The sequence below is a fragment of the Ochlerotatus camptorhynchus genome, unplaced genomic scaffold, assembly GCF_037179485.1.
Source record: "Ochlerotatus camptorhynchus isolate MF236.1 unplaced genomic scaffold, CSIRO-AGI_Acam_v1.1 ptg000010l, whole genome shotgun sequence".
Taxonomy (NCBI): domain Eukaryota; kingdom Metazoa; phylum Arthropoda; class Insecta; order Diptera; family Culicidae; genus Ochlerotatus; species Ochlerotatus camptorhynchus.
Genome location: NW_027040502.1, coordinates 1,675,115 through 1,688,385, shown reverse-complemented (window position 1 = coordinate 1,688,385; position 13,271 = coordinate 1,675,115). Strand labels below are relative to the sequence as shown.

General features: G+C 44.9%; 1 protein-coding gene across 1 annotated transcript in view; it reads right to left on the bottom strand.

Annotated features, from left to right (window-relative positions):
• LOC135699952 (sodium-independent sulfate anion transporter-like) overlaps positions 1–13,271 on the bottom strand; it is a 56,065-nt gene continuing 42,794 nt past the window's right edge. Inside the window, exons 2-4 of the mRNA XM_065220281.1 lie at positions 1,454–1,885; positions 1,035–1,394; positions 1–974 (exon numbers count right to left, since the gene is read on the bottom strand). Of these exons, the coding sequence (XP_065076353.1) occupies positions 4–974; positions 1,035–1,394; positions 1,454–1,885 (1,763 nt within the window). The 3' untranslated portion in view covers positions 1–3. The remainder of the gene's footprint in view (positions 975–1,034; positions 1,395–1,453; positions 1,886–13,271) is intronic.

Below are 13,271 nucleotides of genomic sequence, written 5' to 3'. Positions count from 1 at the left end.
ATCTTAAGCCGCGATGAATCGATTGTCCAGCGTCCAGCACTTGGCAATCTCTTCCAGCGAGTCACCGGTCTTGAAAAGTGGCACAAACAACTCCGCATCCAGTCGGAAGGCCGTATGCTGCACCGGCCGCTGCCAGTTCCAGAACACAACCGGACGCTCCTGTACTTTCAGGTCCTCGACGATGCTGGCAAGAATCTTGGCCACCGTGGAATCGATGTAGTTGACGGCGGAACCATCGATGATGACTACCTCGACCAGGTTCTGCTGGGAGAGTTTGACGACGCGTGCCTTCAGGTACTCAGCGGAGGAGTAGACTAGGCTTTGATCCGGTGCGACGACCAGCATATCGATTCTGCCTACTCTCTGCACCCGCTGGGTGATCGTCGGGCGAGAGGTCTGATAGAGGACAAAGCACATGTTGACGCCGATTCCGATGACCATGCCGTATTCCAGGCCAAGAACGAGACAGGTGATCAGGGTAACGAAGAAGGGGATGATGTCGATCTTCTTCGTGCGCCAAATTTCCGCCGCCGCATGGAATTCCACCATGAAGAACATGGCGGCGATGATGACCGCAGCCAGGACGGTTTTCGGAATGTAGAAGAAAGTGCCGCCCAGGAGACCCAGTGCTAGTAGGACCACGATTCCGGTGGTTACACCACCGGCTGGTGTCCGCACGCCGCTACTGTTATTGACCGCTGATCGGGTAAACGATCCGGTTACTGGCATCGAAGCGAAGAACGATCCGGCTATGTTGCACAGCCCAAGGGCAATCATTTCCTGCGTGGCATCGATGGACTTGCCTTTGGAGAATGCCTTGCCGATGGCTATGCTTTCCAGGATGGCAATCATGGGCAACGCGATGACGGACGTTCCCAGCTCGGAGATCATCTGCGTGAAGCTGTAGGTTTGATCGTTGACTACCGTAGAGAACGGTGGGAGCTGCACGGGGGGAAGGCCGGACGTGACGTTACCTGAAATGTTTCGGAATGTGTAAGTGGGGTCTTTTTCTGGGAGGATATGTGCAAACTTACCAGTCAACTGGAAGGGGGCCTCTCCGTCCGTACTGAGTAAGTAAGCCAGTATGGTGCCACCGATCACGACGATGGCATTGCGCGACAACGAGAGATACTTGCCGACCGATTTCAGTCGGCCTTCAAGATTTTTCAGCCGCATCATCAGCAACAGGATCACGATCGTGCTGATTCCGAGAACCGAATCCCACAACTGGGTGTGGTGGATGTTGTGGATGACGTTTTCCCACGATTCCAGGAACTCGTTGGATTTCCCCGGCAGTCCCAGCAGTGACTTGACCTGACCGCTGGCGATGGTGATGGCGGCAGCCGAAGTGAAACCGGCCGTCACCGGCATCGATATGAACTGAACCAGGAAACCTGAAATGGTTGGAACGAAAATTAGAATCTGAAAAATGTGTTCAGTCGGTTAAGCTTACCTAGATTCAGTAAGCCCAGTACCAATATGATACAACCCGCCAAAAACGCCGACAGTACCGCAAATGCCGGTCCCAAATTAGCCACGTGAATCTGGACCATCAGCGACATGATCGCGGTCGGTCCAATCGTAATGTCCTTGCAGCTGCCGAAAATAAAGTACACAAAGCATCCCATGAAAGCCGAGTACAGGCCGTACTGCGGTTCCAGCCCGGCCACCACAGCGTAGGCGATTCCCTGCGGAATGACAGTCAGGCCCACGGTCAGCCCCGCTACGATGTCTTCCACAAAGTACTGCCGGTTGTAGTTCGGCAACCACGACAGGATCGGGAACCGCTTCTTGACCAACTTTGTGCTGCAACATCCATTGCGGAACTTACTGGCCACGAGCTCTCTCAGCTGCGGTAGTTCCTCGGAGTAGTCTTCTTCCGCATCTGAAACGGGCAGAGAATGAATTCATAATTAGTCAACAGTTATGTTTGTTCGCGATCCGTTAGCGGACGACGCGTGAAGGTCGGGTCAACAAATTCAAAGCACGTAGATCGGTACGCATTAAACTGCACATGTCACGCGATTCATACCGTTCTTCTTGGAGGTGGTTGGTTTTGCCGCTGCCACCGGGACAGGCTGGGCGATGCTTACAACCGGAATCACACTGTCCGGAAGGTTCGGGGTCATGGTTTTATCGAACGATAGTAACCGGTACCGAAGCGACGTTAAATTTCCACTACAGTAGCGGTGTCGTGCTAGCAAAAGCGTCGCCCTTTTATTTGCTCCGGGTTGTTCGTAAAACTAGAACACAGCAGTCGGTGTTGTTGTTTCCTACAATGCGGACAGATAAGCCGGTTTCAATGCTTCGTTATATGGATGGATTAGCGTTTGAACTATCCGATAGTGAAACTGCAATTCATTGCATATTGATGGAAGATTCCCCTGATGGCTTTACAACGGCAGTGAGTGATAACGTCCGTCGGAGAAGGCATAGCGGTGGTGTAGATTCTTGAGTAGGTACGAGAAGGATTAAACGATTTGAGTTTGATGGGTACTCTGAAGTAGCATTTATAATGAGGCTAAACGTTAATCCCAGTTTCAATTGATGGAACTCCACTTATGGGACTACCCCCCGTAAATTCCAGTGACGAAGGTTGGGAATGTCCGGTTTTGAGTCCTTTGGACTTTCGGGGTTTGAGAAATGTTTACTTTCCAACCAGGGACGTAGCGAGGTAGAGGGTGGCGAAAATGACCCCCGCGATGGGCGAGTTTCACAAGCAACAACCATCATAACAAGACACCGCACCGGTAGTTGCCAAACAGGTTGGGAAGTGGGAACAAACCTTTTTGGTGAAAGCGGGTGGCTTATGTGGCAACCCGATCCAACCCAATCCAACGTTTCCATTTGGAGGAACCAAGCAAAACAAAGTAAAACGTCTCGCGGTCACTTTTGGGTTTCGATTGTTCCGTGTGCAATTCGGCTAGAACTAAAACTCTTCTGCAAAATGAGTGAGTCAAATCCGAGCCAGTTGCTGATTGATCGATTTTACAGTAGCAATCGTGAAATAAAAAAGGACAGAGGTATCGCATCAATCTGACTGGCAGTGATGCCGGAATTAATGTTAACGTCAATGGCGTGTTTTAAGCGATGGATATTGTTGTTTGTTTATGGCAAGGGGGACGAAAGTAATCCGCTTTACTTTTCATATAACGGATTTCTATAAGTTTGCTTCAAAATTTCGGTTTTTTAAGATAAATTCGAGTCGTAATGCATAATAACAAAGCACCTGTCGATATTATCCGATTTCATACACTGATCATCGATAATCTTGGATGTGGTAGAATTATCGAGCATTATGGTGATGTTTTCTTTAGTGTGTTTTGTGATGTGAACTGTCACTTTCTTGAGCAACTGCTTTTGTGATTATTGCATGTTCAAACTCTGGAAGCAACGATATTTGCCCGGAGATTTGGCAACAGAATTGATGGCCAAACGTGACCAAACCCAAGACTGAGCACAAGACCAAAAGATAGATGCTGATCTTCACCGGATGCCTGACATTTAGGGAAGTCTGTTGAGGTAGTGATGGAAATCAGTAATGACCTTGGAGATATCCGAGAATTCCCATTCGTGACATATGCGGTTCCGCACTTCCTATAATGTGTGTAATGCGCTATACTATCACCTTAACATTTCAAGAGCAAACAGGGAGTTCCAATTTCATGAGCGATGTCACAACTGTGTCCGAAATTTGTGTGCTCTAGAACACTTTAAGTAATAGGGCGTCTCAGCCATCATCAGGCAATATGTGGACTCTTCAAGGAATCACCATAAATGATTTTTGAACAGATTTATCAGCCAACAATACTAAAGGGTGGATCAGCAAACTTGTAAGGACCTTATCTTGCAAACTGAAGCACACCTACGCAAACCAATTCCACCATCGGATAGGATAAAATTTTCCCTAGCCGACGGTGTTGTTGATTTGGCAAGACGAGCTTCGATTTGCGAGAAAAGAGCATTACAAGTTTTGATTACAAAAGCTGATCCGCCTTTTTGAATTGTTGGTTGAGATTTCACGACGTTCCTTTCTTATAAACAAACGACTGTCATCGTTACCATGATACTTATAGAGATGTGACCCAATATTTGAGATGAGACCGATAAAAATCGATATTATTTGTTTTTAGAGATTTAAGCACGATTATATCGGATGAATCCGATAAAATGGATTTCTCCGACTGTAAATCAATAAATCAAACTTTAGAGTAATTTTTGGCAAAATTAGAATAAATCTGGGACTTAAGGTTTATGATGGTTGTTTTTATTGTGTTAAGCAAAAAGGATGTACAAGGTGCTTAACCACCGACAAACACGAACCAATTCATAACTTTTGCATGCGGGTTTATGGATTAGCTAAATATTTCCGGCGAACACGGAGCCAGATGTCAGTTAGAAATTGTATTGTTTTTACTATGGTCATTCATGTCGGTTTATCATCGGTGGCTTAACTGCGGTAAAAGCTCCGAATCAAATCCAAATTAAAATATGAAAATCATTCTGCAATCCTGGCATCATTGATCAACTCCGTCTAACACTATGCACTCATTTTTGAAGAACATTCATCAAATACATTAAGAAGAGTGAGAAGCTGGATTGTCAAGTCCCGTTCCGGGACTTGATGTGTCTTAAGGTTCGATTTTTGGGACAAATCTGACAGCAGAAAACTTGAAAAAATTTGCACTGACTGAAAACAGCATCTCAGTCAATCCGAAACTACTAGCACCGACAAACCGACATGACCCAAGTAACATTGCAAGTCTTATCGAGGTTCTAAAGCATGCTACAAGCACAGACAAACAGGCGTAACTCTTCATTGTGTATCTTCGTTCACGCATTTAACGGTTGATTTGAATATTATCAGTTCCGCGAACTACTCGCCGTAGCGCTGGCATCGGATCACTTTGACGTTTCTATACATTCTATAGAAGTTTTATGCAATATTGTTTGCGAGTTAGCGAGCAAGCTTGTTTTCCGCGAGAAGCCTGAAAGATGTCGCTACTGAGGTCCTATGTTTTCAAGAAAAACTTTTTCAAAGAGTTGCGTCTGCTTGTCTGTGCTACAAGTCTAAATCACGGTCCTCAGAACTCTTATAAAACCAAAATTGTTACTTGGAGAACGACTATAGAAATTACCATGATATATCTACTCAAATCTCCGTAGTGACATAAGCCACGAAAACGCGTGCAAAATGTATGAGTGGGTTCGTGTCTGAATTATTTTTATTTAGATAATGGTTTTGACAGATTGTTCGCTGTACAATTTGAATCGGTCGTTATAGATTTTCGAACAAAAGATGAGTTTAAGTTGCATGTCGGTATGTCGGTGCTATATATAGTATACAAAAGGCAGGTGGCATTTTATCAACAAATGAATTTTGATGAAATGTTTGAAACTTCACTGAGATTTTTGAAACTTCGTTGAAGCTTTGCTAAATTTCTAGAATCTTTATTGAAGATATTTGAATTTTGGTGACGATTTATGAACTTTGGTAAACATGTATGATCTTTGATGAAATTTTTGAAACTTCACTGATTTTTTTAAAGCTTTTCTGAAATTCTTGGACTTTTCAGGATTTTTTTAATCTTTACTGAATTTTTTGGAACGTTACTGACGTTCTTGAAGATTGTCAGAATTTCTTGGAGCTAATCACAAGTGCTTGAAGAACTTCAAAGCACTCAGAACTTATCCAAAGTTCTCAGAATATCTCCGAACTTCTCAGAGCTTATCTCAAGTTCTTAGAACTTCGCTGAAGTGTCTTGAATTTTGCTGAAATGTTTGAAATATCGCTGAACTTTGCTGAGATTTTCGGAGTTTATATTCACATTTCGCTGAAGCTCTTGAACCAGGACTGAGTTTTTTTGGAGGTTTGCTTAAAATATTTGAACTCTGGATATACGAATTTAGCTAACTTCTCTGAATTTTTTGTAACTTCTGAAGTTTTTGGAACTTTTATGAAATATTTGGAACTTTGTTGACGTAGGGGAAATGGATGTAATATCGGCCTAAATGCTCCTAATTTGGGCCCATACATAAATTCAGCAATCGACTAAATTTTCAATAGTGACCAAAAATATCCATTAGTACCCGACACGATGACACGTTCATCTAGATAAAATTGATAAATAGCAAAATTTTAGCCATGAGCCCAATCTTAGATCCATAGGCAACATTAGAGCCATTTTCCCTATTAAGGCATTTTGCAGAATTTCTTGTACATTCTTCTAACTTATAATGTGAACTTATCCAAAATTCTCAAAACTTTTCCAAGATTTTCGGAAAATTTTCGAAAACTTCGGTGACGATTCAAAAATTTCAGGGATGTTCCAAAAACATCAGCAAAGTTCATACACATATCTTCAATATAGTTCAAATCAGTGATGGCATAATCATTAGCACATTGATATTTTCCCGCTCTCAATATCACGTGTAAAATTGGAGCAAAATATCAAGCTTGATATTGAATTTACAAGCTCCTCTGATATCGCGAGGCTATTCACAACGTACAAAATCGAAGCTGAGAGTTGAATCGACGCAAAAATGATTCCATTGCACCTCGTTTTCTTAGAAAGAGAAGATATAAGAATGCTATCTCTTTTTTTCTTTTCACTGAAGACAAACACGTAGCGACTGCTATCAGTCGTTATGGAAGTTTCAATTGCGTTCGGGTGTAAAGCAAACATCACGAAGCTCATTCTCACCACAGTTTGGTGAGTTTTGTTAGCTTGATATTCCGAGCTGCGATATCACAGCTTGCAATATCAACCGCAGTTGATTTTTGTCTTCGAAAATCAAGCGTGATCTTGTTCGTTGGTGAGATTTCCCAACACTGGTTCAAATAGTTTTGCCATAGTTCAAATAAATTTAGCGTAGGTCCAAGAGAGACCTGAAATAAGCCCGGAAAACTTCAGAGAAATTCCGAGAAATTCGGAAAAAAATATAACTGCGGAGAAATTCCGAGAACTTTGGAGTAATCCAAACACTTCAGCGAAGCTCCATGAACCTCGGAGACATTTCAAGATTATCGGAAAAACTCTGAGAAGTTTAAGTGCTTGGGACAAGTTCCGAGAGCTCCAGCGAAGGTTCAAGAAATTCAGCAAAGTTCCATAAATTTGGACAAGGTTTGGTAGCCGAAAACATAAGAAAAGTTTCAATAATTTCGGCGGAGCTTCAAAAACGTAAGCGCAGTTTCGAAAACATCTGCAAAGTTTGTATACCTTCAGCAAAGAGCCCTGCTTTTCTCCGATTCACAACAGTCTCTAAAGATCCTCATGAGTTGGAAAGCGCAGATATTTCCCACTAAAGATGCTCTCAGCTGTCTGGCGGAATCTTCGAAGACACGTTCGTCCAGTCGACTCTCTTATCACCTGAAGGAGATCCGTAAACCAATGATCGGATTGCTGCAGTCGATTTGTGTTGTCAATCCCCACGTTCGGTAATTTTCCAGTACGAGACCCTTCAAATTGTACTGCTGATTCTGCAGTCACCGTTGTATGACCATGGGACATTACCTGCTGGACGAATACCAATTCGTCGAACTCGTCCTCATTCGAGTCCAGAAACTCCGCAAACATCTCACCGTTACATTCAAAGTGTTTTTAAGTTACTTCATACGCGAAGTTTGCGACTTTCAGAATTGGTTGGAAATGCTATCTAATCTATCTTAGCTAGAGAATGCTCTTAGAAGAGGGTAGGTAGACAGTTCCGTTAGAGTACGGCAGTATGAAAATTTAATAGAAGTTGAAAATGAGCGAAGGGCCATTAATGCGACAGTACATGTCAAACGCACACTTCTTTGCCTAACCCGTACGATGTACGAGGAGATTTGAAGTATGTCTTCAAATCCACAGGCCAAAATGTGGTAGTGATGAAACGTCTCTAGAACTATTTCACAGTCGTAAACAGTATATGAGCACACTTTTTTGCCTGCATTTTCTTATGCTATGCTATCCAATGCAGATTGCTGATGTTATTTCTCCAGCAGAATTTCTCTCACTATTCTCTGGAAAGGAGTAAAAAGATCCACGCAAAAGCAATTAACCCGATCATCAGCTCAGATCCCAAGAGCTGGAACGGAGCCGAGAGCTGTCATCCTAAACAGCTCCGGTTCGAATCCGGAGCTGAGCTGATGAGCTAGAGAGCTGCATTTCGCATTTCGGTTATTTGCTTTTGTGCGGATCTTCCACTCCCCAGAGAATGACGAGAGAAGAGGGAGCAATGCTGGAGGCATAACATGAGCTATAAAAGTCGAGTACGTAAATAGATTGGATAGTAAATATCAGTAGAAACTTAAAATCGTGTAACATGTCTCTCTCTCTCCCATTCGTTTTCGCTTGGCAGTTTGCTTTTTCCTTTGATGCTATCGATCAGTAGGCAATTTTGTATTACGCGCACAGCTTGGTTTTCGCGGTGGCTGTTCAATGCGAAAGTGGAGTAATGAGTCCTATAAAAAAAGTTTGCTGACGGATTGAATGGTTTAGACTTGTGATATCAGTGAGCTGATGAGCTGCGGTTCCCAAAGAACAGCTCGGGAGCGGATCGCCCAGCTCTAGTTTGTAGCATAGAAATTGTTTGGTATTATCAGTGGTATCGTATTGGATAATTGTCATGATCTTGAATTTTACAAATTTTGTAAATTCTGGGACATTGCTGATATTTTGAGACCTCAGACATAATATTGGATATATTGGAGGTATCGGACTTCTAATATTTATTAATAGGATTCGATTATTGGGATGATGTAAAAGTATCATATTCTTTTCATCACCGCTGGCCATTGGCCAGCGGGGCAAACGACTGGGTAATGCGTACCACCAGTACCGCGAGTACTTGAAGGATAAAATAGACCCCATTAGTGGTCCATTAGCCTCTTACCCAGTAACTCCTATCCCTACCTCCTCGTGGTGTCTCCTGGGATATGAGCAACCTTAGCGAAGATCGGGTAACCAACCCCGGTGGGAGCTTTGGTCATATGCTGACAGGGAAGGGGGCCCCTAGCGGGTTCGGCCCACACGGCCTGAGCGTCTGTTCACCATGGAGGTGCGGCTCAAACAGCGTCTGACTGGCATCCAGCGGCTGAAACAAGAAATGCTTATCCCCGAAAGCTATACCCAAGATGGCAGCCCCATCACGGCGGATAGGAGACCTTAGGCTAACTACCTACTGTCCCCGAAACTTTACAACTGTTACAGAAACCAATAGAGAAAGATCACGGACTGATATTACGGCAACGACTTTTAGCGCAAAACAACGGACAAGAATTGGAACATGGAATGTACTAACGCTAGCCCAACAGGGGAAGCTGGCACAACTCGCCAGCGAGGCTGGACGCATGAAGCTCGAAATCCTGGGACTAAGCGAAGTCCGTTGGCCAAACTTTGGAGAACACAAGCTGCCGTCGGGACAGGTACTACTCTATTCTGGTATTCGAGGTGAAAACGCTCCCCGCCACCGTGGAGTTGGTTTCCTGCTTAGCGCCCAAGCAAATGCGGCGCTCATCAAGTGGGAACCTATCAATGAGAGGATAATCGTTGCCAGATTCAGAACGCGGGTTCGTAACCTAACCATAATCCAATGTTATGCGCCAACCGATGCTGCCGAGTTACAGGACAAAGAGAACTTTTACAGTCAACTGAATGCAGTCGTGGATAAAATTCCGAGAGGTGACATCAAGATCTACATCGGCGACTTCAATGCGAAGATCGGCTCCGACAACACGGATTATGAGCGTGTCATGGGGCGCCATGGTCTTGGCGAAATGAGCGAAAACGGTGAGCTGTTGGCAGAGTTTTGTGGCAATAACGACATGGTGATCGGGGGTTCGCTCTTCCCCCATCGACCAGTGCACAAAGTCACGTGGGTTTCCCGTGATGGACATACCGAAAATCAAATCGACCACATCTGCATCAGCCGAAAATGGAGAAGGAGCCTTCTTGACGTTCGGAACAAACGCAGTGCCGACATCGCGTCTGACCACCATCTCCTCGTTGGAGAGATCCGCCTTCGTATCGCGCGGGTCCAGCGGCGGGAGGAGCGGCTCGGACGGCGATTCAACACACGCCGATTGGAAGATCCAGCAGTAAAAAGGTCATTCGTCGAGGAACTGGAGACCAGAGCTGCGGATATTCCTGATGGTGGCAGCGTAGAAGAGCAATGGACGGCGATCAAGGATGCCTTTACTGAAACGAGTGAAAACAACCTGGGCGAGCTGCGCGCTCAGAGAAAGGAGTGGATCACGGATGACACCTGGAGGAAGATAGAGGAGCGGAGAAATGCAAAAGCCGCGATAGAGCGGGCGAGAACCAGAGGAGCGAAGAACCAGGCCCGCCAACTGTATTCGGCTCTCGAGAAGGAAGTGAAGCGCTCGTGTAGGCGGGATAAGCGAGCGTGGGTGGACTCCCTAGCCGATGAAGGTGAGAAAGCCGCAGCAACAGGCGATATCCGTCTCCTCTACGATATCTCACGACGCCTGAGTGGAGCAAGGATGAATCCTAGGATGCCAGTGAAGGACGCGACTGGTCAGTTGCTCACCGACCCCACTGATCAGCTGAAACGCTGGTTTGAACACTTCGAACAGCTTCTACAAGTTTCGTCGGTCAACCAGCCATCAACATCTCGGCATGAACCGCCAAGAGTGCGACGCATCACTCGCGTCAATTCTGAGGCGCCATCCCTACCGGAGATCGAAGCTGCTATCCGAACCATGAAATCCAACAAGGCTCCCGGGGTCGATCGCATATCAGCAGAGATGCTCAAAGCTGACCCCATGCTATCTGCACAAATGTTGCATCAACTATTCTGCAATATCTGGGACACCGCGACTTTTCCGGCTGACTGGATGCAGGGCGTCTTAGTGAAGGTCCCAAAGAAGGGGGACCCAACTGTATGCGATAACTGGCGTGGCATTATGTTACTGTGTTGTGTTCTCAAAGTTCTATGCAAAGTTATCCTCAACCGGATACAGGAGAAGATCGACCCGACTCTCCGACGGCAGCAGGCGGGATTCCGTGCTGGAAGATCCTGTGTGGACCATATTGTCTCGCTCCGCATAATCTTGGAGCAGGTCAACGAATTCCAAGAGTCCCTTTACTTGGTTTTCATTGACTACGAAAAAGCTTTCGACCGACTCAACCACGAAAACCTGTGGGGCGCCCTAAGGCGCAAGGGAGTTCCGGATAAAATCGTCAACCTCATCGAAGCTCAGTATGAGGCTTTCACGTGCAGGGTGCTGCACAACGGAGCCCTATCTGACCCTATTCGGGTAGTCGCTGGAGTGAGGCAAGGATGTATTCTATCACCGCTACTGTTCCTCATCGTAATCGACGAGATAATGGTTGGTGCGATCGACCGTGTGCCGATCCGTGGGTTGCTCTGGCAGCCTATTACAATGGAGCATCTAAACGACCTAGATTTGGCGGATGACGTTGCTTTAGTATCACAACGGTGTTCTGACATGCAGAGTAAGCTCGACGATCTCGCCGAACGCTCCTCAGCGGCAGGTCTCAACATCAACGTCAGCAAGACTAAATCGTTGGATATCAACACGGGAAATCCATCCAATTTTACGGTAGCTGGTCAGGAAGTGGAGAAGGTTGAAAGTTTCCAATATCTTGGCAGCCAGATAGCGTCGGACGGCGGAACCAAGAGTGACATAGGTGCACGGATCAAGAAGGCAAGGGCTGCTTTTGCGAGTTTACGAAACATCTGGAAGTCAAATCAGATTAGTCTCCGCACGAAGATCCGAATTTTCAACTCTAACGTGAAATCTGTACTGCTGTACGCTAGCGAAACATGGTGCGTATCAGCGGAGATCACACAGAAGCTGCAGGTGTTCATCAACCGATGCCTGCGGTATATAATTCGTGCTTGGTGGCCTCACAACTGGATTTCGAATGCCGAGCTCCATCGACGGTGTCACCAGAAGCCGATATCGACAGAAATTCGGGAACGTAAGTGGAGGTGGGTTGGCCACACTCTACGGAAGAGCGGAAATGAAATCTGCAAACAAGCGCTGGATTGGAATCCAGCCGGACATCGCAGCAGAGGCAGACCCAGGGGCTCATGGCGGCGAAGCCTAAACAAGGAGATTAAGCAAGTCGACCGGAATTTGACCTGGGCCCAGGTCAAGGCGAAAGCAAACAATCGCCCAGGATGGAGATCTTTCACGTTGGCCCTTTGCGCCAGGGATGGCGCTCAGGACACTTAAGAATTCGATTATTATAGGTATAAAAAAAGAAATGATTCCTATCAAATTCCCGATTGTATCCCGAATGCATACAATTCCCGTGTTTCCCGGTTGTTATAATTGAAATAAAAAATAAAAAAAAAATGCGCTAATAAAGGAATACATTATTTGGCAAAGTTTTTGCTAAGCTAATTTCATGCAACTTGTTTAAGAAAACTTGTTGGTATCTCTTGAATTGACTGATTTGGAGCTTTTTTTTTTAATTGACTTAGAGTGTCTCTAAAAAAAAAACAGTTTTTTGCTCTATTTGTTTTATTTCAAAATTCTTAGCAAAGTTGTCTGGAGATAACCTTTAGAACTTCTGAAGACACAAATTTTGCCGCGCTGAACTCGTCGATTTATTTTGCTGATCAAGACGTTTTTATTATGAAAATACGCCCTTTTCAAATCAACAATTTTGTGACACAAGGAGCTCGGTGGCCAAGTGGCGAACGATTTTGCTTACTGAGCAAAATACCGTGGGTTAGAACCCAAACTCCTTCGCGCTAATGCATCTGGTAGACAACAGTTCAGCAAATCATTTACCAAAACGAATTCTGCTGCAATCCCAAGCCTTTTATTCAACATCCCAGTGATTTCTCGTGGAAGTGCAGAGGTGTTCTGGGCTTTCATTAAAGCGAGTTTTACGTCAGCATATTCCTACCAATTGCTTTCTTGACCAGCATTCTGACGTGGCCGGCGCTGGTATTGCCTAGTTTTAGAACACCAGTATTTACACATGGAGGATGATTGCTAAGTAGTCCCAAGCAACGTCTATTGGTTCTCGGTGTTATAACAGCTGATCTGGCAATAACGGAGTTGCATCCTCGGGCGGTCAATCATGTTCATGCTCATGAAAATACGTCCTTTTCAAGTATTAATATCTTTGGTAGGGGCAAATACAAAACATATATTTTGGCGGCATTTGAATGGACGTTTATTATTCAATTAAATTCAAATATACATTTGAGATAAGTCAGTATTTTTACTTCCATAAAATCAACTGGACTGAACAAATTTTCTTAAATATAACTGGGTGTAAATT